At 35.1% G+C, this 26,869-nt stretch overlaps 1 protein-coding gene across 8 annotated transcripts in view; it reads left to right on the top strand.

Moving 5' to 3' along the window:
* Window positions 1–269: 269 nt before the first annotated feature.
* Window positions 270–26,869, top strand: part of LOC120277348 (ATP-dependent zinc metalloprotease FTSH 12, chloroplastic) — a 40,945-nt gene continuing 14,345 nt past the window's right edge. For 6 of the 8 annotated variants that reach the window (XR_005541497.1, XR_005541494.1, XR_005541493.1 and 3 more), the window contains exons 1-11: window positions 270–758; window positions 1,643–1,827; window positions 4,686–4,909; window positions 9,426–9,721; window positions 11,919–11,996; window positions 12,112–12,354; window positions 12,477–12,617; window positions 12,709–12,876; window positions 19,043–19,155; window positions 21,263–21,479; window positions 23,591–23,662. Coding sequence is in view for 2 of the 8 variants with exons in the window: in XM_039284156.1 (XP_039140090.1) it covers window positions 360–758; window positions 1,643–1,827; window positions 4,686–4,909; window positions 9,426–9,721; window positions 11,919–11,996; window positions 12,112–12,354; window positions 12,477–12,617; window positions 12,709–12,876; window positions 19,043–19,155; window positions 21,263–21,479; window positions 23,591–23,662 (2,136 nt within the window). In the remaining 6 variants the exon portion in view is untranslated. The remainder of the gene's footprint in view (window positions 759–1,642; window positions 1,828–4,685; window positions 4,910–9,425; window positions 9,722–11,918; window positions 11,997–12,111; window positions 12,355–12,476; window positions 12,618–12,708; window positions 12,877–19,042; window positions 19,156–21,262; window positions 21,480–23,590; window positions 23,663–26,869) is intronic. The other 2 variants (XR_005541496.1, XR_005541498.1) reach the window with 2 other exon arrangements.

Below are 26,869 nucleotides of genomic sequence, written 5' to 3'. Positions count from 1 at the left end.
ATTATCATTAATCCCTTCGAATGGTAAACATAATCATGATAATCTCGCCCAAATTATGACAAAAATTATGACATTCGGGTAATATCACCATAAACAACTAAACAAACTAGTGTAACCTGATCCACATATGTGGGTCACCAGTTAAACGCGACCTTAAGTCCATTTACTCTAATTAATTGACCATTTTACAGCAGTATCTTCATAAGTTAGGTTTTTTATAAAAATAAAAATAAAAATAAAAATAACTCATAGCAGGATAAAACCCAAAACCCTCCCCTTCAGGCCTCAGCTCCTCTCTGAAGATGCTCCAATCGTGGCATTCTTGAGAAATCTCGTCTCCATATCCTGATATCGCCCTGATGGCACTCATAGTGCGTTCCGGTTCTTGCCCCTATCACTTTCACGCCTCTCAGAGTCCTCTCCTCTCCAGGCCCTCCTTCTCTCTGCCCCTCCCTCGAAGAAGAACACGCTGCCGCCGTAGAATCGCTGTTCGAGCTTCCTCCTCTGATGGATCGGATGATTTCTCATGGAGAAAGTTTTCTCTTTCAGTGCAGCGCGGTTCCGAGCGTGCGCTTTCAAATTTGAGAGAAATTCTCAAAAAGGAAACTGGGTTTGATGTGGAGGGTGTTGGTCAGCAGTCCACAAAGGTGTTCAACATTGTGCAGGACGTTGCAAGAAAGAGTGGAGATGCTCTAGTCCGATTTCGGATGGGAAAGGTTCCTTCTTTGGTCGATTGGAACAAGTGGGAAAATTGGAAGGTATTTTTCCTTGCCTTTAGCTGCCAATGACACAATTCTAATTGTTTAGTTAGTGACAATTTGATTCTGAAATAAGTGAGTCTTGGTAGTCTTTGTTGAGGTTATTTTCATATATGCATGTGTGCCACTTCATAATTGAATTCATTTATTCCTATCAATTTGAAGTTCACTCCCTAAACCTAATACCTCAGTGAGTTTAGGCATGATTAAAATGTACTTTATAGTGTCCCTCTTCTTGAAAGTCTGCTGATTGTTTATTTTATTTATTTAAACCATATTTTTAGTTAGAGCGATCGGGCAACCCTTCACTTTACATAAATACGTTCATGCCCCATGATGCTAAACCACTCTTGATATTTCACAGTGTGATATAGTTTTTTTAATTCAATTAAATTATGATTTAATACTACCGTTTCTATCAAGCCAAGTTATTTGATATGTTATGTAGATTGGAGTCTTTGAAATTTCCTTTATGAAGCTTCAAGAAGTTGAGAATGCCTGTTTGGGGTAAAAAGGAATACATGTGTATTCCTTTGTGCATTTGGAAGTTTAGATACTGTAACTTCTTTTTCGGGACAACATATTATATCATTCTCAATTTGACTCTTTTTGCAAACTTCTTCCAAGGTTCTGAATGATCCAATTATTAAATGTGCAATTTAAACAGCTGCATCATGTTTTGGTGTTTTGAAAAATTATTCCAACTAATAAATCATAATCTTTTTTCAATTTATAAGAGGTTTGTACGCCACATGATTTATGCATGAATAGTTGAATATATGTTTGAAGAGGATTATTAATTTGCTGCATTTTTTTTTGTCTGTAATATTTGTGAAACCTACATTGAATATCTTAATGATTTTATAACATTTTATATTCTTCAGGACATTCAAAAGTGGGAACCTAATCGTATTTGGGTATTGCTTTTGTATATCAGTATTGTGGCTATTTTTTGTCAAAGAATCTTTGGAACCATTAGAAGTCATCTATACCAACGAAGTAAGAAGGAATTGACTGAGGCGTACATGGAAGCATTGATACCTGAGCCTTCTAGAGCAAATATTAGGAAGTAAGTCTGCAACATTATTGTTATTTGTTTTCTTTCGCAATTAATTTAATGTTGCATATGATGACCTGCTCTTAATTTTCCTCCCTTCAGAAAAATCCATCCTTCCTTTTAGTTCTTTTACTTTTGTCGTGTCTTGAACATTTAAATCTTTTCCTTGTAAGAAAAAGACTTTTGTTTTATAGTTTTCTGTTGGTAATTTTTTTTCCTGTGAACAAGTCAGCACAAGTCTTAATAAAATCTTACATATAGTGGAAATAATGAGGACATCCTTTGGGACAATCATCCTCTCAAAACATTATTGACATATATTGCCTTTGAGAAGTTCTTTACCAATATTGTAACAGAGGAATAAAACATCACAATAAGGCTATCACGATAATATACACAGACCAGACAGTAAGGATCTCTTGCAAACAGCTCAAGGAAATTATTACTTTTTATTCATATCTTTTGTGAGTTCATTTTTAATTCACCACATGTTTTTGATTATAAAATATTTATACCATGTGGCAGTGTTGTAAAAATGAGACTGAATTACTAGTTTGTGTGAATTTGGTTGACCTAAATACATTTTGGTTCAAGTACAGTAGGAGTGTTTGGTTGGGGGTTAGGATAGTGGGATTAAAGTTGGGAAGTTCCAAATTGTTTTGGAGGGAAAACTTTTATATGGAGTTAACCAAAATTTGATTTGATTAATAATAATGAAAATAAATATTTTAAAATTTAAAGTTTGCTTTTGTACTTAATGATAGTTTGTTAATATTAATAAAATTTTCAATTAATTGTCCAATATATTTATTTAAATAATTAAATAAATTGTAAAATAAGTTGCTGCGTGTAACCTTGGGTGCTTGGCTGGAGCCTTTGGGCACCCTGAGGTTATCTTGGCCTTACTCTTGGCCTAACTCGACAGCCAAACATATCCATAGTAGTTCTATTATTTGTGGAATCACCAACAAAAATCTCTAGGATCAACAAGTTATTTTAACTACTTAATATAATGATTCAATCTATTAGTCAAAGATAGTATTTAGTATACATCTTTAATATAAAGAAATAGCATACATAAATTTTCTCAATATAATATGCATGCACATACATATTGCTATTACTTTGTGCTTTTATAATTCACAATGTTGTCTTTGATAGATAGCTAAATGAGATTATGGTAGCAAGTTTTTGAAACTTCACGAGCATGATTTACTTCAAATTTAATTATGTAAGGATTTTTTATTTAGTACGCCCCCCCTCTGATTGACTCTTTATGGTTGCATTCTTTAAAATTCTATTTGTTGAGAAAGCGTAACTGGTTACCGAGTCATTTAATAGTATTCCCAAATTGCTCTAAGTTTTTTATAGGTAAAAGTGAAATTTTGGATGCTGGACCATACCAAGATATTTATTTTTGTCCCAAAACCAAATATAAAGGTTCAAGTTGATCCTTGGACTAAGAAGTAAAGTTCTAGAATAATCCCTAAACCAAAAAAATGCGAGCAGTTCTTATCCAACTCAATTCTTTTTTAATCCTAGACTAAAATGAATTTTTAGGGAGAAAAATGGTTATGTAGTATAATGTATTATAATTTATTGACCAAAAGTGCTCTTGTACTTGTATATTTGACATGAGAATGGAGTTCAAGTCGTGGCGTTATTTTGATGTGTTGTGAACTTTACCACCCATGTTAACTTTTGTTATGTGGTTTTACTGTGAGATAAATCTGTCTTTTGACTTTGATATGCTAACTTTTATATCTTTGGTTAGTGTTAGCAGAAATTATAACATGAATTAGAATGCCACTTACATGAACTTGAACCCGCAGTGTGAAAGATGTTTTGATTCTAATTCAAGCACTACTTCGTAATTGCATTTTATTGATGGAGTAACTTTGGAAAGCAAAATAAGTTAATCTTTAACATGATCTTATTTATATTAGTTCAAAAATCATAGCATGGATATGCTAACTTGACATCATTAAGATGCTTTGTGTAACAAGTATTTGAGTTGGTATATGTGCAACATTGGTCCCTAAACTAATCACTTTTTGTCAATTTGGCCTTTGAACTCAAAAGTGGGTTACTTTGGTCGTTAAACTAACACTAGTGTTCAAGGATAGTTCCTGAACTAAGTGAAAATTTAGTCACTTGAATCTTTCTTCTTCTTGTCTTTCCTTTTCAATTCATGGATCAAATTGACCAATGTTTGATTTGAGTTTAGGGACCAAATTGAACAAAGATTCTCAGTTAAGGATCAATTTTGTGCTTACACTTGATTTCCTTTGAATTTCATTTCAGTTTAGGAACTTGAAAAGATTGAATTTGATGAATGGCTGATGAATTGATTTGGGAAATAGATCACTTATAAACATAAAAGCTTCAACAGAAAATCTCATAATTTTATGAACCGAATTATGCCATGAAGAAATTCATTTTAAAACTGTTAATAACTTGAGGTTTTTTTTTTTTAATTTTTAATTTTTTGTATAGTTTTAACTATCTTTTGATCATATGATCACTATAATACTTTGATTTTTTCTTTTTCAGAAGTTTTATTCCTCAAACAAAGCATATTAACTTAGGACTGATGACATATTTTGTATGCTTCATCTCTGAAGCTATAGCTTTACTTTGAATATATGCTAATGCATATCAACTCAAGATTGTTTTCCCATTGAGAAAAAGTTGACCGTAGGGTTATTTTGTTCATTCTTTGTTCTCAGCCATATTGTTTTCAGCCTATGATAGCCTTATGACAGATTTTTTGATGTCTCTTAGAAGCCAGTTTTTAACATTGTCGTATGATGCAGCTAATTCAGTAATTGCTTAATTATGACCACAACTAATCAGGTTTTTCTTTGCAGGTTCAAGAAAAGCATATGGAGGAAGAAATTGCCAAAAGGATTGATTGTTAAGAAGTTCATTGAAGGACCTGGGGGAACACTTGTTCAAGATAAAGCTTATGTTGGAGAAGATGCATGGGAGGATGATCCAGAACCTTCTTTCCAAGTTACTAGTAGAATTGATAAAGATGCAATGTTAAGCCTTGAAGAGAAGAAAGAATTGAAGGAGACATTGGGCATTACAGGTTGGTGCCCTTTTAAATCCTACAAGCTAAAAGGTGATAGTATCCTTTGTAGATGTTAGGAAATCCTATTTTATTGCATACCAAATTGGTGAGTAATTAATTAGTCTACGACTATTTTATAGTATGTGCCGTAGGTTTTTGGTTTGAAGAAAACCAAAATTTGGAATTATGAGAAAATGGACCTTTTTGACTGTGCATGATGTGATCACACTAGAGTTGATTAATTATTATAGTGGTGATAGGTGCAGTTATTTCCCTTTTCTAAGAAATAATTTTTGAATAAATTTGATCAAACTAGAGTTGACTAACTCAATAAATTATCTATATAGCAACTGTTATTGTTATTTAGTTGTTCCTTTTTTAAGATTAGTTGGAGAACAATTTTCTCAGATTAGTGGAAATTGTCTTTTGATTGATGAAATTAAGCTTGATTCCTTTGAATTGTACTGAAATTGGCTGAATTCAAAGTCACCTTGAATATGAACTTGCAGTAATAGACCGTTTGCGTGATTATCACTAAATTATGAATACAATTAAGGTAAAATGCGCCTCAATCTGCTTGTTTAAGTCAGGAAATTCATTTTACCTGACAAAGTTGAAGAGTAATTTTTTGGCGTGGCATGTGTTAATGTGGTTTTATTTTATAAAGTTTTAATTTGTTAGATTTAGTGCTATTTTGCTCTAATTAAGTTTGAATTTGCTAATTGATGAATCAATTATATGATTGAGGCTAATTTTGATATCGGTTTTATTTTATATAATTGGATGCTTGATTTGTTGCATGCTTGGTTTTCACACCCGGCCCATGGGACAAGCACGCAATAACCACTGCAATATCCTGAAGTAGGTGACATGTACACTTGCCTAACTCCAAGACATCACAAAGCTTTTGGTATCCTACTACAATTACGTTAACAACATTCAAACTCATTAAACAATTGCAAAATATGCATAAAACATACCAAACACATAGTAACATAGACGTGTACAATAAAAATTTATAGAAAATCAAATCTCACAGGTTAATGGATCCGTTCTAGCACATCATTGAACATGGAGCAAAATTTGGATCTAAACATAAATGATAGTAGAAAACATTTGAATAAAATAATGTTTAGTCAAATAAGGTTTCTCATTACCTTTTTGATTCTGCATTGTTTTTTGTCCACTCACCGGGCGATTGTGTTACTCATTATCTTTGTTATCCACATTTTTGAGGGAAAAACTCTTGCACTCATTGTGAACTAGGCTACGTTGTGCTGAGCCCGCGAGTCTGTTCTTTTTTTTGTCTTGTTTAGATCCAAAATTTTCTCCATGTTTAGTGTTGTGTGATACACTGTCCACAAGTGTATGGGTCGTACACAAGTAATACAGTGGTATCCCGTGAGGGGTGGGTTGTCGAACCACAGGGACTGGACTTAAAGTACTAACTCTTCTTCTGATGTCTAGTTAAGAAAGAATTGGGTTGGTTTTAAGAATGAAAACAAAACAAACAAAGGAAAGAACAGGTGGAGATATTAGGTGGATTAGGATCGAGGTTTCGACAACAAGAAAGCAATGGCCCGGGATGATTCCTATGAGCTATAACATGCTGACTTGGTTCTAAAGCCTACCAGGTACATTCTAAGGTTCAAGTGTGTGCTCAAAAGCAATGTTGCATCTATGGTTTTCAAGTACACCAAGTTTTGCCAAGATAACTGTGCATTTCAAACACATCGAGTTTTGCAATTACACAAGCAATCACAACTATAGTAATCCATTCACCGAGTTTTACCAAGGCAACTGTGCAAATCAAACACATCAAGTTATGCAACACAAGATTAAACATATAAATCTAAAAGAACTCTGTAGATATTAAAAGTAAGTAGTCAAAGCATACAAAGCATCATAGTTCACATCCCGGGCCACCGTGGACAGTTAGCCCCTCATGGACGGGCACAACAAGGAAGAGAAAGAGAAAGAGCTAAAGGAAGAAGACATAACTCCCTCATTCTCATGATGATCTTCCTAGTTGAGCACTGATATGCTAGCCCCACTTCCCTTGTGCCTCCAACTCATCCTTGATCCCCTTAAAAGGTGTGGTGAAGCCTAATCTTTGCTCTCCTCAAAGTCCTCCCGGTGGAGAGAAGAATCTCTGAACAAAGATGAGAGTGAAACCTTAGAATCTGGAGTAAAAAGAGTGATTTCGGGCTCGACACGGGCTAAGCACGGTCGTGCTTAGCCCGTGTTTTCTTGATTAGGGTTCTGAGTGAATTGGCTAAGTGCTTACCTGGATTTTCTAGTGGGAGGGAGCACGGTCGTGCTTCGACCGTGCTTCACTTGAGCGCGACTGTGCTAGGATCAAGTAAAGCGTGCTTCCCTTGTTGAGCAGAAAATACCTCAAGCTTGAGATAATCAAGGCGAGGAGCATGCTCGTGCTACGACCGTGTTTGGCCTGAAAGCACCCCCTGCTTGAATTATCGCTGGGCAATCCTTAAGACAAAGACAATCAGTGGGATAGAGCACGATCGTGCTCTGCCCGTGTTTAGCTTGAGCACTTAGTAAAAATCTTTATTCCCCGTTCGTTTCATCCCGATTTCACTCCAAAATTGTTTTGAACCCCAAAATCCTGCACAAGCAACAACTATACCCAGAATAGCGCCGAATATACGCAAAATTATGCTAAAGAACGAGTAAAATAATGAATTGAGGGTAAATAAATATGATATGAAATGCACTCATCATTGTGCTAAAACGGATACACTAGCATGTGAAATATGGTTTTCTATAAATTTTAATTGTACACATCTTCTATGTTGCCATGTGTTTGATATGTTTTCTGCATAGTTTGCAATTAATTAATGAGTTTGAATATTGTTAATCATAATTGTAGTAGGATACCATAGCCTGGTGATGTCTTGGAGTTAGGTGGCCGTGTATGTCACCTACTTCAAGATACCATGGCGGTTGTTGTGTGCTCGGCCCATGGGTTGAGGCGTTACAATTTGATTGGTGTGGAATCAAGCAAAATTAAAGCTGCAGGGTTTTGCTTGAATGAATTACTGAATTAACAAATCACTGGATATTAGTATGATTGAACGTTTATTACAATGTAGTTAGGGGAGTTGTACAGCAATTTGTTCAGATGTGTTGGTGATTCAAATATGATAGGAGGGTATAATTTCAATTTTAGTAAAGATTGGACCTGATATTTTTTTCTGTGGGTAACAATTGGAGGAGTTCAGTGTTGTTTAACCGGTCATTGAAGTTGAGTTTTCGAAAATAATGGGCTAATGATATGACTTGAGGGGAGCTAACAGTGAAACCATGGTAAACTGCATATAATCTATGTAAGATGATTTGAACACAAATATCAATCAAATAAATTAAGGACTTAATTTGATTGGCCGTTATCATTTTGTTAGAATACCATTAAGAGTTTGATTATGTAATAATTAGAATATGCAATTAACCTCCATATTTTTTCAAATTCACCTTATTTATTAATTTTTGAATCTCTCTTTTATAATTGCTGAGAGTGCAATTCAACCAAGGTCATAATCGTGGTTAAATACCATCTCACTATAGAGAGTTGGCAATCCACTCCCTCCCCCAATTAGAGGGCCCGATTCGCTTTTTCTCATAGTGGCTTGCCCACATTTCTCAAAAAATGTAAAATTAAAAAAAAAGAAAAAAGAAAAAGAGTTGTGACTGAATGGCTGAAGTGATTCTTTTTTTTATCCAGAACTCTAAATGAATTTCAAATCATGGTGTAGAGTTAAGGTGAGGAAATAAAATAGTACTGAATATGAACAATAGAAGAAAACATTTAAATAAAAATAGTGTTTAGTCAAATAAGGTTCTGAAAGTGCTATTGTACTTACATAATATGTTTGCTACTGAATACTTGAAGGTTTTAGTAAATCATGGAAAATTAATCCAATTTAAACTGAAACAACATGTCCAATAGAGTCTGAACTAAGCACTATACTAATATACTCCTGTGAGCTCTCGCTTATATCGGAGTTATTAACCTATAGATGTGCATATTTGATCATTGTATCATTTCACATGAAATCACTAGAACTTGGGCTAATAAATATTATATCATTCAGAATTTGACCATCTTCTAAAATGTTCAAATTTGTTTCATTATACTTTGTTTTCAAATTTGGATTGCAATTATGCCCGATTGGTTGACTTATCTTGCAATAATTTCATTTAGTTCAGAATTAATTTTGCTTATGCGTATGTATGAAACATATTTCTTTAGTTTAAGTTTTGCAGTGCATGTTAAAATGCTATATAATACAGTGATTAGAGCCATCTTAAATAAATAAAAATTGCAAATGTATTGATGCCTTTGTATTGACTTTCTGTGTTCTATCTTGAGATCCCTTCTTTATGTTAGATCTTCCTCAATTTCTTAACTTGATAGAGAAGCATCACGCTATTTCTTTATGTTAAAATTTTTTGGTTTTCTTAGATATTCTGGTTATGCTGCTATTTTTCTTTCTGAAATGTTACAACTGCACAGATCCTACTGATAAGATTTTAGATGACAGAGAAAATGGAATGAAGTGGAGAGAACGGCTAGCAGCATGGAAAGAAATTCTCAGCAATGACAATCTGGCTGAGAATATTGACTCCATGAAAGCTAAGTACGTAGTTGATTTTGACATGCAAGAAGTGGAGAAAAGCTTGCGTGAACAAGTTATGAATAAAGCACCAGATACGCTATCTAATAGGGCACTATGGATATCAAAAAGATGGTGGCGTTATCGTCCTAAACTGCCCTATACATATTTTCTTAACAAACTCAATTCTTCAGAGGTATTATTCTTCACTATCCTAGAGTTAACTCTTTGTTAGCATTTAAACTATTCAAGTAACTCCAAAGGTATCATGTTACAAAGTTTCACCATTTTCTTGTAAGCATCATTGTTGATGACAAAGATAATTGTAACATCAGTGTCCTTCCTATTTTGATTGGTCAAAGCATTTTATCTAAAATTGCAACATAAATGTTTATTTCCCTCATATTTGATAAAGACTACTAGAAACATTATGCGAGTCTCATTTATTTGATGAATTTTATTGCTTCATAAATCTAAGGTGTTCTAATTGATTATTCTTTTTCTATGTTAAGTTACTCTATTTTCTAATTTTTTGTTTCTTTTGGGTTCTCTTACATGCATGTATGGTACATTTTTCTTCTCATTTAGTGCTTTTAACTTCAATGCAGTCAATTCCGAATTTTATGCGGATTGATTCCTGGGAGTTGTTATCTGTATCTGATAAGTTTACTATCACTTCCAACAGTTAGGATGGTCCCCAGCTACTGCAGAATCCTTGAATTTTATTATGTCTTCTGAGAAGTTACATGCAGCCCAAAGCTTATTTTAGCTGTTGTACTTGATGTGCAGCTTGTTTAAAATTTCGCATATCTTGATATTCATTTGTCGACACAACTTGTTAATTTTTTCATTCTAACTGAATCAAACTTGAGATGAACATAATTAGTTCACATTTTGGCAATATCTGTGTCTAAATTCCGTTTCTAACAAGCATAACATTCATTTATATATGTAAACACAAAACAATAAATTTGTAACGACAGGCTGGAGTTTCTCATCTGTGAGATGCTAAGTAGAGCAAACCTCTGACTGGATGCTAATTATGGTGGAATGGCATGCCAGGTTGCAGTTTCAGAAAAGTTTGATTTGAGCTCAAGTCAGAAAAAGAATCAAGATAAAAAAAAAACGAAAAAAGAAAAAAAAAAAAGATATGACATTGTTTGAGTTTCAGCTCAGGTCATGTAAATTTGAGCTTACTTACTAGTTTTAATTGATTTTCCCTTGTCTAAAGCCCTAATGTCATATAGATTATGATGTGGGATGGAAAATATCTGCAGATAGTTGGGCGTTTGAACTCTATAAATTATATTAATGGTTCATTGATGATAAGAAGACAGGTGTGTTCAGCTCTTTGTAAGATTGGTATTTAAAATTAGTGTAGGTTGAAAGTTGGGGAGGCTGTTAAAATTGTTTTAGCTAGTGAAAAGCAATTCCAATTGAGTTCACTTCCTAACTTGAGATAAACGAAAATTAAGCCTTATCATATTAAGAACTCATGATTAAGGAACCCAAGGCTCAATATTCGGCATCTAATTTGTTATCCTTTTTATAATTTCTATTATAGTGACTCATATAGTTTTAACTGCATTCCTGTTGTATTATGAACCTGACGCCGAAGAGTTCTCATTGATGTTTTCTTCTATGTAGATCATCATCAAATTGTTAAAATGGTCTAACATTAGAATTTAGATTTGTTGTGCCATTACTATGTTGGGGATGATTATATTGTTTTCTTCTTTGGCCCAAAGCTGCAAAGAGCATGAGAATAGGTTCTATTTAGCTAGTCCTCTTTTTCTTAATTCTTTGGGGCTTGAGGATTTGATACATGATACTAGGATCTGCTTGAAGAAATCTTTCTGCAAAATGATTAGGTGTCATGAGTTAGAATACTCTAGTGAGGAAATGGGTATGGAATCTAAATATCAAGGAATTCAAGTGTTTTGGCTATGAACATTCATTGGTTTTGTAATTTGACCTATATATGACTTTATAAAGCAAATTTCGCTCCAGCTCTTTTACTTTCTTACATTATCTTGAAGTCTGTCAGTTTGGGTATGTGTACACTTCTATTGTTTTATTTGCTTTAATCAAGCACTATTTTGATGCACTTAATCAATATGATGAAGGATTTATCAAAGGTTTCCTTCTGTAGTTGGTTGGTTGATTGATTTAGCCAAATATCACCGGCCTTGACTTGGTGTGACTGGAAGTTTCATGAATGATATTCTAGATGCTTAATTCTAGTCTCGATTTATGATTTCTCACTACCTGTTATGATTTATGAATTTGTTAGGTTTCTATATAAAATACTTATTATGGGAAAATTGTAGGTGCATTGATTACTTTGTATTTCCAAAAATTTATTATAACAGCTTCTGTGATTTCGATGCCAGGTTGCTGCTGTAGTGTTTTCTGAGGACCTAAAAAAGCTATATGTTACAATGAAAGAAGGCTTTCCTTTGGAATATATTGTGAGTTCCATTTCCAAAATTTTTTTATTGGATTCTGACACAAAGTGAGATTAAATTCTTTACAAACCTTTGCTATTTTGACTGAAAGTAGATACTTAATTTGATTTTTCGGTAGGTGGATATTCCTCTTGATCCTTATTTGTTTGAGGTAGTCTCAAGTTCAGGTGTTGAAGTGGACCTTCTTCAAAAGCGGCAGATGCACTATTTCTTGAAAGTGGTGGTTGCATTGGCGCCGGGTTTACTTATTTTGTGGCTTATTAAAGAATCTGTAATCCTTTTGAATATAACATCTCAACGCTACCTATATAAAAGATATAATCAACTTTTTGACATGGCTTATGCGGAGAATTTTATCCTGGTAATCTTCGTAACGAAATTTTTTATGTCATTCTATTTCAGTCTATGGCCATTGAAAACTTGAAAAAAAAATCTTTATTTAAAATTGATTGATCAGTTTCTTACTCCATGACACTCTTCCAGCCAGAGGAACACACTGAAGAATCCAAGTCTATGCTTAAGGAAGTTGTATTAGGGGGTGATGTTTGGGACCTTCTTGATGAGATTATGATATATATGAATAATCCCATGCAGTATTATGAAAAGCAAGTGCAATTTGTTCGGGTAATCCAATAAAAATTTTCTTTTCTAGAAAAATACAGCATTGACTTATTTGCCGGTTTGAGAATTTCTTTTATTTGCTTATGTCTTATAGGGTATACTTCTCTCTGGACCACCTGGGACAGGCAAAACTCTTTTTGCCAGGACACTTGCAAAGCAAAGCGGTTTGCCATTTGTTTTTGCATCTGGTGCTGAATTTACTGATAGTGAAAAAAGTGGGGCAGCAAGAATCAATCAAATATTTTCCATTGCCAGAAGAAATGTATGTATCTTTACTTCTACTTTGAGCTTTTTAATCTTAATCTGGCAAGTTATTTGACTGAAAATCTTTGACTAGTATTTGCATTGTGTATAAAGGCAATCAACCTTAACAAAATGACGTAATATATTTAGAATTTTCCTGCCAATGAATTATCTTATAGCTTTCCCTTTTTATCAAATAAGATGCAAATTTTGCAAATTGAAACTCCTGCATATCTTTTAATATGCTTGTTATTCCATCCTTTTCTGCTTATGTGCCTGCTGCCAACTAATTCTTTTTATTTTTTAATTTTCAACTACCTCATGTTGTAGCTTAAAGCCATATTTTTAAAGGTGCTGGTCCTGAATTTATTAAATTATTTTGTGCTTAATGCTGTCAGTTAGCTCATCCTCTTCAATTCATTGCATGAAATTCCTTCCGAACAACATGATCAGTTATTTTGTCTACAGAAACTAAATCATCAGCTCTAATATTTTGGTCTGTTTATAATACTAAGAAGACGGCCATTTATTCCTTTAGGTTGTGTTTGGCTGTTGTTGGTGTTAATACAGGGACCCACCACTCTAACTTCTCCATAACCCGAGTTACAGGGAAGGTTTGGTATGGGTATATAAGACTAGAGGGATTGGCTCCCACAGGCGATGTGGGACTATGGTCCTGAGCCATTGCGTCCCTAACAGTTGGAATGTAAATTGAAATCAGGATTTTGGAAATTGAATTTGTATTGGAGAGAACATCTGTTGCAAGTTACTTCAAATTATCAAGAGCTTTGTCTTTATTACTGATGAAAACAAGTACTCTTGAATTCAAATTGTTTTTAGTCCAATTCAAAAGCTAAAAGCACAAAATTGACACCAAATAGTAAAGAGACCTTCAAATTATTTTTCACGAATAAGAGTGTTGAGGAGAGTCTAAATGTCATTTCATTAGAAAGGACAAGGAGGGTCAAGCAATCATCATGTTAGAAAGGCCAACACAATCTAAAAATTATCCCATTGCAAAGGTTTGGAATAATATAGGAATCATCTCAATGAGAAGATGGATGAGTGCCTGCCCAAAAATCATGTTGGACGTACGAGGGAGAGTATCAAAATAACTTGCAAGAGCGAGGAGGACACAAATTCAACCTGTTAAAAGAAGTCCGGGTAAGCAATAAATTGACTTGTAAGGCTGGGAGAACCAACAATGCAGTATTACTTTAATTACTACTGCAACCAACAAAGGTAGTGAAACTGAATACTGGAACAAAACATCCTGTACTTTTATACCATGTAGAAAACCCGATATCTCATTCATATTATTTTCACTTGAGATGATTATTGTGAGAATAGGAAAAATAATTTGGATATCAATCAAGAAAAGAGTACAAGGGCATATATAGAGAAATATTAGGGTTTTGTGGTATGGGCCCAAAATGACCCATTAACCAATCTAAACTTTAACACTCCCCCTCAAGCTGGAGCATATATATCGAATATGCCTAGTTTGTTACATAGATTGTTAAAGAAACACTTAAACCCTTGGTGAAGATATCCGCCAGTTGCTCAGATGATTGGGTGTATGGCATAGAGATGACTCCCTTTAATACCATATCACGAACATAGTGACAATCAACCTCCACATGCTTGGCACGCTTATGGAATGTTGGATTGTTTGCAATGAAGATGGCGGCCTGATTATCACTCAACATTTGCATAGGTATCGTGACGGGGAATCCTAACTCAGATAGAAGAGACTGCACCCAAACCATCTAACAAGCTATCTGTGCCATTGATCTATACTCTGCTTCGACACTCAATTTTGAAAACACATTCTGTTTCTTACTTCGCCAAGTAACCAAGTTTCTGCCAACATACGTACAGAAACCCGACGTAGACTTTCTGTCTCCTCTATCACCGGCATAACCCAAGTCAGAATAGGCTGCGATGTCTAGGTGACCATGATTCTTGTAAAAAAGACCTTTGCCGGGAGCTCCTTTAACATATGCAAGCACCCTCAGAGCACCCTGCCAGTGAACTTCTCGTGGCTCTCATGCATAAACTGACTCAAGAGTCCAACTGCGTAAGATATATCAGGACGAGTAACTGTTAGATAAATGAGCTTGCCAATCAAACATCTGTATTGACTTGGATCTTTGAGAGAAGGGGAAGATGTCTCCCAGAAGGGTGGTGACTGCTCAATAGGTGTGCTCTCTGGTTTACAACCTAATAAACCAGTCTCCTTAAGTAAGTCCAACACATACTTCAGCTGTGAGAGCATTATCTTTCCTTTGGCATATGCAAACTCAATACCAAGGAAGAATCTGGGTCGTCCCATGTCTTTTGTAACGAAATGCTTCATTAAATGCTTCTTAGTTCTCTGAATGCCCTGATGATCGCTACCCGTCAACAAGATGTCATCGACATATACTGCAAGTACCAGATGAAGTGTTCTTATAGAACACAGAGTGATCCACATTGCACTTGCGAAAACCATCTACAATTGCAATTACACTAAACTTTTCAAACCAAGCACGAGGATTCTGTTTCTGACCATAGATCACTTTCTTGAGCTGGCAAACTAGATTCTCCCCCTGAGCAACATACCCCGGAGGTTGCTCCATAAACAGTCTCAACTAAGTCTCCATAAAGAAAAGCATTCTTTACATCGAGTTGACAGAGTGCCCATGATTGATCCATAGCCACCGATAGTAGAATGTGAATGGAATTCAGACGAGCAACTGGTGAAAATGTCTCAGCATAATCAACACCATAAGTCTGAGTAAAACCACGGTCCACCAATTGGGCTTTGTATCAATCAACTGTACCATCAGTTTTGTGCTTGACAGAGAAGACCAAATCGGCAAGTGACGACACTGGCATCAGCAGGGCGAGGCACAAGCTCCTATGTACCACGAGATCTTAAGGCTTTCATTTCCTCATCCATTAACTTCTGCCATTGTGGAAGCGGACGTACATCCTAGTAGTTCCTGGGGATCGATTCAGTAGACAAGGAAAGAGCAAATGTGCGGAAGGACGGGTGAAGATTACCATAAGAAACAAAAAGTGAGATGGGATGTTTTGTACAAGAACGAATACCTTTGCGAAAGGCAATGGGAAGATCAAGAGACAGGTCTACATCATCTAGGGAGACGATCGGAGGGGCAGATTTGGCGGTGGTACATGTTGGCGGCGATGATACTGGAGGAGGCATCACACTAGGCACAGGCACAGGTGGAGTGACAGAAACATTAATATGGAGAACAATATCAGACAACGTAATCAACAAATCTTGAGAACCTGAGTCGGAAAAAAAAGATTGAGACTCAAAAAACGTGACATCCATAGACACATAATACTTCTCACTAGTTGGGTGGTACAAACGATATCCACGTTGGGTACGGGAATATCCGACAATGACACATTTAAACGCACGCGAGCACAACTTATCCAAACCAAGAGTTAAATCCTGAACAAAATCAACACAACCGAAAACACGAGGAGATAAGCGAAACAACTCAGTATCAGGTAGAAGACGACATAGAGGGACCTCTCCCCTTAAGGGTGCAAAAGGCATACGATTAATAAAATATACTGCAATTAAGATAGAATCAGACCACAAATACCTAGGGACATTACGCTCCACTAAGAGAGTGCGTGCAACATCTAAGATGTGACGATGCTTTCTTTCAGCAACCCCATTCTGCTGAGAGATGTGTAGACAGGTGGTTTGATGAATAATCCCAAAGGACGCACACAAAGAATTTACAGCAGAAGATACAAATTCTAAAGCATTATCAGTACGAAGACATTTGAGAACAGTGGAAAACTGATTTTGTACTTCCAAAATAAGTGTTTTAAGGACATCAACAATAGATCGATGGTCTTTTAACAAGTATACCCATGACTATCGGGAAAAATCATCAACAAACACAACATAGTAATGATGACCAGAAATAGACGCTACTCTACAAGGTCCCCAAACATCACAATGAACTAGATCAAATGACGACCGACTAGATACTAAAGTAGAACGTTTAAAGGTTGCACGATAATGCTTACTCAACTGACACGACTCACATTGAAATGACTCGACCCGAATCCAAGGCAAAGCCTGCTGAAGACGATTAAGAGAAGGATGACCCAATCTACAGTGCCATATGAGTGATGACTTGGTGTCCGTAATAGAAGCTGCCAAACTACAAGAAATATCATCACACACCAACGTATGCACGCCGTCACCATGATTACGCCCTAAACCAAACGAAAAACAGATGGACAAAGTTTTTGAAAAAAAAGATTTTGTACCTGTCATGTGAGGGGAGGCCCCGGAGTCAATAATCCAGAAAGTGTCCCTGGAAGCAACAAAGGCATTATCTGTGGAAATAGGAGAAGAGACTGGCATGAGAAACTGTGCCCTGTAGCTGCTGGAACCGTGCAAAGTCAGCCTGAGAGATTGTAACTAACTGTTCAGCAGTAGAAGTATGTGACAGATCGGCCAACTCTGCACAAGTATTGACCACTGCCGGACGACCGTGCTTATCCCAACAACGATTCTCAGTGTGGCCTGTCCGTTGACAAAAGGTGCACACAAACCTACCCCGAGAAGCACCACAGCCGGCTCCTCGACCACCACGAGAGGAGCCTTTACCACGCCCACGAGACGAAAACATGACGACGAAGAGACAAATCCTTCAGTAATGAGACAAGGGCATCATTGGTGATGGCTGAGGAACATCACTATGTGCCTGTAGAACAACAGGAACGGCGAGAGATGAGCGGCGGCTAGCGGCAGAGGTGGCGGCAGCGGCTAGGGTTTTGGGTGGCAGCTAGGGTCTAACCCAGAGCTCTGGTACTATGTGAGAATAGGAAAAATAATTTGGATATCAATCAAGAAAGAGTACAAGGGTATATATAGAGAAATATTAGGGTTTTGTGGTATTGGCCCAATATGGCCCATTAACCAATCTAAACTCTAACAATTACAATACATATAGGCTGGATGCCACAATGAAATAAAAATTGCAAGATATTGGTAAGGAAAAAACTAATTAATAGATATGGATATACTAACTAGTACTTATGGATAAGAAATTATGTAAGGATTGTTTCATGATTGAAATATGTTAACCTTTGCCATATTAGGAGAATTGCTTACTTCTTTCTCTTCAGCTCATTTTTTGTAAATTTGAGATCATATGTTAACTGAGTTACAAGGGCTCTAGCTTCTAGTGGATCTTCTTCAATTTGAATTTGTTCGTGGTGAATAGTTGATCGTCTATTCTAATTAGAGTAACTAATAGTCCCAAATTGGTTAATTGGAAAATGTAGGTTTGAATATAAAAGCATACATCAACCCTCTTATCCACTTAGGCTTTTGGGTTGGACCAAACCCAAATAATATGGTTGATTTGTAATGTAGGTAGTTAAAATACACCAGCACATATCAAAGAGGCGTATTCATGTAATTGCTTTTGGGTTGAATCAGGCCCTAATCATATGTTTGATTTGCATCTAATAGTTTTGTCTCTGAGTATCATGTGAAAATGACAATGTTTGAGAAAGTATATAGCTAAGCTATATTTCTGTATGTTCGTATCACAGCATGAATTTTAGAGTTCATATCTTTTGACTTTGTTCAATCATTTATAGGCTTCTTTTCTGTTTGTGGACGAAATTGATCATCTAATAGTTTTGTCTCTGAGTACCATGTGAAAATGACAATGTTTGAGAAAGTATATAGCTAAGCTGTATCTCTGTTTGTTTGTATCACAGCATGAATTTTAGAGTTCATATCTTTTGACTTTGTTCAATCATTGATAGGCTTCTTTTCTGTTTGTGGACGAAATTGATCATCTAATAGTTGTCTTTGAGTATCATGTGAAAATAACAATGTTTGAGAAAGTATATAGCTAAGCTATATCTCTGTTTGTTCGTATCACAACATGAATTTTAGAGTTCATATCTTTTGACTTTGTTCAATCATTTATAGGCTTCTTTTCTGTTTGTGGACGAAATTGATCATGTTCATATCTCATTTAGCATGAATTTTAGAGTTCATATCTTTTGACTTTGTTCAATCATTTATAGGTTTCTTTTCTGTTTGTGGACGAAATTGATCATGTTCATATCTCATTTAGCATGAATTTTAGAGTTCATATCTTTTGACTTTGTTCAATCATTTATAGGCTCCTTCTTTTGTGTTTGTGGATGAAATTGACGCTATAGCTGGCAGACATGCAAGGAAGGATCCTCGGAGACGAGCAACATTTGAGGCTTTACTCACTCAGCTCGATGGAGAGTATGCTTTTGGCCTTTATATCTTAGAATTCTTGATACAATATAAAATTTGTGCGTAATAATTTGTCAAAACACAAAAAGTGGCAGGCTTTACACGAAAGTTAAAATAAACATTCTATTGTGGATAATGGCTATAATTAGCTTAGTAAGAAGTTGTGTATCATGAGGCCATGTTTAGCATGCCCAGGTCCCTTGTCTTCACCATCTTGTTAGGCAATGAGCTGTTTGCAATTGGTTTGACTAAATCTATTGGAGCAAACTTAAATGTGAGTTGCAGTATCATAATTGCAATCAAAACTTTGGATTATATATTTGTTCGATACTAACTGCTGGAAGGATAAGAATATCTGAAGATGGTTTTACTGTTTTAGATTTTAAACAAAACCTATCTTTGACCATCAACTTGCTTAGCCTAATATTATTTATAGTCTTTTGCAGCTTTTGTTGCTTAGCCTGATATTATTTACATTGTCATCATGTTTGTTTTTTTTGGTTGAATGGTTGGCTTGTTTTACATAGAAGTGCACTTTTGGTATCTAAACTATGTTGGAGTAACTAACTGTCTCCCATCAGTTAATTCGGTAAATTTGGATATGAACATAATATAAACTTAGATCTCTCATGCTATTAGCTTAAACTCTTTTGGGTTGACTTGGGCCCAAATAATATGTTTGGTTTGCATTTGACAAACCATATCTTGTGTTGGTGTTGGTGTTGGTGTCTTTACTTGAAGGGTTATAAAATATTACCGGAAGGGATTAGAACTGCTGACCTATTTCATAGTTTAGGGATCATTCCTAAAGTTCTCCTTAATTCAAGGATCAAGTTGAACCTTTTTTGAGTTCACGGGTCAAAAGTGCACTTTCACATGTGTTTTTAATGTCTTATAGATGATGGTGCAAAGGTGATTGTCCTTGTTCAAGCATACAATATATTAGTTTTGGGATTGTGAAGCAAATTTTTACCAATAATTTTCTTAATAGTCTTGGGTAACTTATTAGAGCATCCTTTAACAGATTTAAGCTATTTAATATGTCAACCAGGATTTTTATATATCTGTGTACCATTAATAAAGCTTTTCTTTAATATTTCAATCTAATGCCATTATTCTATGCTCTTACTACATCCAAATCTCTTTCTCATATGGACCTCACCTAGGAAATGATTCTGAATATGCTATTTGTGCCTAATTAGGTGAGAATTTGGACCCCAACCAGGATGTCGCTCCCATGTCACTTGTTAGATTTTATATTTTGGTACTAGTGGGCCCTATATGGGCTTTGTATGAGCTTAGGAGTCTTACACCAAAAAGTCTCAAGACTTAGTGGCTCAACCTTTATACGTATATATAAACCCATTACACTTCTATTACACAACCGATGTGGTACTATATTTCCAACACCCTCCTTCAAGTTTAACTTGGTCGAACTTGCACAGACTTGTACACCAGAGGTCTGTTTACATAGACTTGTACACTACTTGTGTCTCAGAAGTCCGACACACATGGAGGTCATACACACATGGACTTGTACCACATCGGTGGCTCCACTATATTGCTCTGATACCATGTTAGATTTTATATTTTTGGTACTAGTGGGCCCTATATGGGCTCTATATGAACTTAGGGGTCTTATACCAAAAAGTCTCAAGACTTAGTGGCTCAACCTCTATACCTATATATAAACCTATTACACTTCTATTACACAACCGATGTGGTACTATATTTCCAAAATCACTCTTCACTGCTACTGTGATCACATTTGCTTTCTTCTCCTTTGGCTACTTGCTATTGTTCTTCCTAGAGTGGTTCTAGTGCTTTATTAATTTTTTTTTATCTTGACAATACTTTGTGTGGAATTGAGAGGTTCTTATTGAAATGTCTAATATAATATCTGACCCCTCTGGTTCACAATATTTGCTGCTATTTTTATGACATATACTCTAATTGATAATATTAATTATATAAACTTAAAGCAATGGGAGAATCTGAGTAAAACCTCTGTTGTATATTCTCTATTCTGTTTCTACTCTAGTTTTGCTTTTTTACATTTGAAGTATCTGCTAAATCTTTGCTGTTACATTCCATTCTAAGTGTTTATCATTTACAGGAAGGAGAAAACTGGTGTTGATCGTTTCTCTCTTAGGCAAGCTGTAATATTCTTATGTGCCACTAACCGGCCAGATGAATTGGACCCTTCATTTGTCCAGCCAGGACGCATTGATCGACGCCTATACATTGGTTTACCTGATGCCAAACAACGGGTGCAAATATTTGGTGTGCATAGTGTAGGGAAGAAATTTTCAGATGACGTAGATTTTGAAAAGGTTTTCCTCTATCACTACTCTCAGTTTGTGGATAGTATTGGTGTCCACATGACACTCATTCTTGTTTTCAAACATATTTTGTTGTTTATTGGGGAAATAATAGTCCAAATTTTAGTTGATTTTCCTGATTAAAGGGACATAATCTTTGCTTGTTATGGCCTATTTATGCCTCTTGGATAAACTAGTGTTTTTGCTTTTGATGCTCCAGTGAATCCTATACTGCAATTTGTGAGCTTCTGATTTTTATTTTTCCTGCATTTTTTCCTTCTATTTCACAAAATTGGCCTTTAAAATTGGATTACTCTATTTCTTGCCATTGTGTTCTAAATTTATTCATGTGTTACTATTGTCTAGACAATCTTTTATTGATGTCAACCACGTGTCTCCTTGGGAAGCTCTTTTGGGCACATAATAAGGTGACTGGCTTTTATAGAAAAAGAGCTTCTATGAAGCTCAAAGCTTAAGATAAGGGCTTTTTGGTAATTGTTCTAAATTATATCTTTCCTAAAGTTTTTCTCTGGAGAATCTCTCTCTTCAAAAGTACTCCTAAGCACTGCAAGATAGGGCCTTATTGTATATGTTGCCATGAACAATGCTCATGTGTTATTATTCCTAGACAATCTTTTATTGATGTCAACCACGTGTCTCTTTGGGAAGCTCTTTTGGGCACACAAGAGGGTGATTGGCTTTTATAGAAAAAGAGCTTCTATGAAGCTCAAAGCTAAAAAAATGAACTAGATAAGGGCTTTTTGGTAAATGCTCTAAATTATATCTTTCCAAAGTTTTTCTCTGGAAAATCTCCCTCGTCAAAAGTACTTCTAAGCACTGCAAGATAGAGCCTTATTGTATATGATGCTATGAACAACGTAGATCTATGATATTCAATAAGATAAAAAGCCTGGTTTGGCTATGCATGTCATTACCCTTTTTTTGGCATAGCGCAGACAAATGGATTATTATGTTGGGCACCATAGTGTCTTGTATCTTAAGTGGGATTTTTGAAGTGTTAATGTGTTATATTGTATGCCATATTCTGTATTTTCATGGTCTAAATTATAGACGAATCATTAATGGTCTCTGGGTTAGGTGGACCCATGGCGCAAGGTGACTTTGTGCCTAAACTCTGTGAAGCTGTATAAGCCTTTTGGTTTTCTAAATTCTAATTTAGCTGTGAAATTTCAGACATTATTTCAAGTACAATATTGTGGGGTTAATTTTTTGATAGGTCACTAAGTTTTGAATTTATTTCTTTCCGGTTACCAAGTTTTAATTTGTATCGTAAAGGTTACTCAAGTTTGATTTCGTTTCACCGGGAGGTTACCCGCGAGTGACCACATCCATGCTGCTGACGTGGATGCCGGAAAAAATACAGTCAGCACAGTTCGCCATGTCCTTAGTCTGAGATGGAGCCTCCACGTCAGCCAGCCTGTCCACGTCAGCAGAGTTGATAACCGTTTTGATATTAAATGAAAACTTAGTGACCGAAATAAAATAACATAAGTTGTTCAATAATATGTCACACTTAAATTTGTCATAGAAATATATTTTGTTATTTTATTTCGGTCACTAAGTTTTCATTTAGTATCAAAACAGTTACCAACTCTGCTGACGTGGACAGGCTGACTGATGTGGAGGCTCCTTCTCAGACTGAGGATGTTACGAACTGTGCTGACTGTGTTTTTTCCGGCATCCACGTCAGCAGCATGGATGTGGTCACTCGGGGGTAACCTCCCGGTGAAACGAAATCAAACTTAAGTAACTTTTATGATACAAATTAAAACTTAGTAACCGGAAAGAAATAAATTCAAAACTTAGTGACCTATCAAAAAATTAATTCTAATATTGTGCTATTCTTTGTTGCCAAGTGAACAGTATACCAGAGTTACCCGTGTGTTTTGTTGTCAGGTTATTGGTTATGTATTGATATCTGTTTAAATGCCTTAGGCCAGGATGCTCATGTTTTATAGCGCAATAACCTGTCATTCTTGGTCAAATGAAAATTTCATTCTGGTCCTGCCATGCCAGTATTGACTGCTTTCAAATTGTTAATTATCAATATTTATTTTTGACTTTCTTGTAATGGTATCCTAAGCTACATGTTCTTTTTTTAGCTTGTTTTTCGCACTGTTGGTTATTCTGGAGCTGATATTCGAAATCTTGTCAATGAAGCGGCAATAATGTCTGTAAGTGGTATCTCTATTTTTTCTCCTTGTTTCTTTTAATGTCTTTTTTTTTTACTCTGTGCAATTTTAAATGTTGCCTCATTGTAAAATTCATTTTCTGATAGATTGTAGGAAATTTCCTTTGTAATTGACCTCTCCACTATATTGGTCTGCATGTGGCACATGTTTTTCCGATCTTCAACTTAGTTTCTTATGAACATATAAAAGCAAGTTCAGTGCATGAAGTTCTTGCCAACTTGGTGAGGCTTGACTTTCTCAGACCCTACTTGTTCACATCCTGTAATTTCCTTTCGTTAAGATCACAACTGAAAGGCACAATCCCAAATTATAAACACATACTTGTACCTATTCATTTGTTTTGATGACTCTTTGGACTTGATACAAAATACAAGTGGTTTTTTTGTGAACAAGTGTACTGCTGTTTCTAGGAAACAGTTTTGGTAAACCTTCCAAATTGTTTCAAGCCAACATTTTCTTGGGATTACCAACATCGCCATCTCAAGATGATTTGATTGGTTATTAATTATTAAGGAAGTTTATATGGTAAGTTTGGTTTGTACAAGTAGCATTACTCGATAAACAAATAATGTTGGTGAGAGCAAGCTATCAAAGTTTTGTAGTTTTATTGGGTAGCTTTTTGTGTTGCAAGCTTGGATGGAAAAACAGTCACCTTTTGTATAACTTCTCTCATACAGAAAGAGTTGGTTTTCCTCAGGTTTTTTAACCGAATAATGAACTTTTGTAGACAATTTCAAACTATGAAGTGTGATTGCAGCCTCTCAGAGCAAAGAGGAGAGACTTTAAGATGATGAGTCAATATCTGCGTAGTTAAGAAGGTTGGATATGACCTAGAGGAAAGAACGATTAATGTGAAACTGGTGCCTTGGGGCTTAGAATTCCTTAAGTAATTCCATTTGTATTGTGATGGATGAGTTTCAGTTAGATAGAACGATTTTAGAAATTTGATACTGCCACTTTGCGTTTGGACAAATGAAGGGGTAATTTTTAGTAGTTCTACTAGCTGTTTATGGTCGCTTTTTGCTATCTAATGCCATCTTTGCCACAGTAAGCATGACATATATTAGATGATTGATCAGGGCCCTTTAGATGGGATGCACATTTGATGTAATTGACATAAGATTGTTCGCTAGCAGCAGTGCAGACAGCATTGTACCACTGCTAGTGCTTTCTTAACTAACACTACCTGAGGTTCTTGATGGAGGTGTAGTATGGTCCATAAGAGCTTTTTCACACTCTTTATGGTGATGCCACCCCCAAGGATACAAGATTTAAATCATAAGGAATAAAACAGTAATTTAAGCTGTCTGTAAAAAGGGTAATTTAAAAATGAATTTTGATGCCATTTAAGGATGAATATCTCAAATGGTTATAGAAACTAAGTTACTATTTTTAGGAGTTTTTTTAGATTGCATCTTTTTTTATGCTGATAAGATATATATAAATTTAAAAAAATTGATAAAATAGAGCAGTGAAGTAAGTTAATATGTGTATTATTACTAATTATCTTAGTGTGATAATTATTGATGTCTTAAATGAAGATTCTAGACATAATACAAACAAGTTAACAAATTGTATCTAAATTGAAGTCACATTATACTTGAGTGGTGAAGTTGTTTTTGGGTGAAGGCATTTTTTGTCAATTGTAATGTTGAACTTATCCAATGCGAAAATATGGAAATTATCAAGTTACTTAATGCTATTACAAGCCCTTGACTGTGATCTAGTTATGGGACCCTGCAATCTGAAATCAGACAGTAAGGTTGCAAGTGGAGTATATTAGTTTCTCTGCCTTTTCGACCTATTTTGTAAACCAGAAAAACTAAGAGCTCATCAGAGAGAACTCTTCAATCTCAGGTCTAGAAACTTGATAAGAGAATAATGTTTGCCTTATTCCTATTCATGACTTGCTTTTAATACTAGATTACAACCATAACTGACTCCAACTATTTAGAAGACATTCAAGTTGACTCGATCAGATAATTCCAAACTGACTCAAATCTCATTGATCACAATTATTTAAATGATAAATAAACTAATCTGATAATTATTTAAAATAAAATGACAGCTAGTGAACTGACAGATAATCTTGTTTCTTCTTTTTCCCATGTGGAAATTGTTTGTAGACCTGGTCAAAGAGAACCACCTTTGACTGAGTTACGCTCATGTAGCTGTTAGACCTACTTTTAGTTCTTAGCAAATGCGTTTTCACCTATTGCATCTCATTAACGCTGTTATGCCGTACTTGATATTCTAGAGCTCTAGGTTTAAATAAAGATGTCATGGTATCAAATGCAAATTGATCCAAAGGATAAAGCTGTAGGACTATTTATTGGTATATGTTGTTGCCTTTCATGGTGTTAATCTCTTTTGTTTTATCTTATTTCAAAGGATTTATAGTCAATTCTAAATTATGATGCCATAGTTTGTTGAAAGAATGACCTAATCATCATCACCTCTATTCGTAGTTAATTTATAATTTCACATACATGGCTAGAGAATTCTCGTACTCAAAGACCTATCCTAAATACTATTTGAGAAGTATAACCTCTTTAATGGTTACTAGTGTCACCCAGATATGGTGTTAGATATGGCATATCGCTTATCTAGGGAAAAAGTTCTAGGGAAAGAGTTCATTCCTATACGGTGATATGTATATTTTTTTTTTATATGGGATGATGCACTTGGGACACTTTTGTATCACATGTTCCCTATAGGCTTCTAATTTATCCTGGTTTATTAAAAAAAACCTCTAGTTTAACTCATCTTCTTTCTGTTGCACTTTCCATCTTAATATATATTTTTTTATTTTTTAATCTCAATATTCTATTTTATTTATTTATTTTTTTAATCAAATAATTCTGTTATCTCTTTGAACTCCATAATTCTTTTTATATTTTTCTTGCTTAATAAATTGTTTCTCATTTTGCAAATCTTTTAAATAGTGTTTTCATGATTTTAAAAGCTATATTTAATTAAATTTAAATTTTAATATGATTTAAATCTATTGGCTCTAAGTTTTATTTCTCTAAAAAACAATTTATGATGTGGTTCACATGTATATATATACCCCCCATTTCCACATAGGCAGTTTTCATTAAATTCAATTGTTGGATACCCTTTGATCCCTGGATACTCGACGCTCCTTTATGTGTGCTATTATCACATCTGGTTATTCTGTATTGCATG

Source organism: Dioscorea cayenensis, chromosome 15 (assembly GCF_009730915.1).
Source record: "Dioscorea cayenensis subsp. rotundata cultivar TDr96_F1 chromosome 15, TDr96_F1_v2_PseudoChromosome.rev07_lg8_w22 25.fasta, whole genome shotgun sequence".
NCBI classification, from domain to species: Eukaryota; Viridiplantae; Streptophyta; class Magnoliopsida; order Dioscoreales; family Dioscoreaceae; genus Dioscorea; species Dioscorea cayenensis.
Note: the sequence above shows the minus strand (reverse complement) of the source record. Positions and strands in the feature narration are given on the sequence as shown.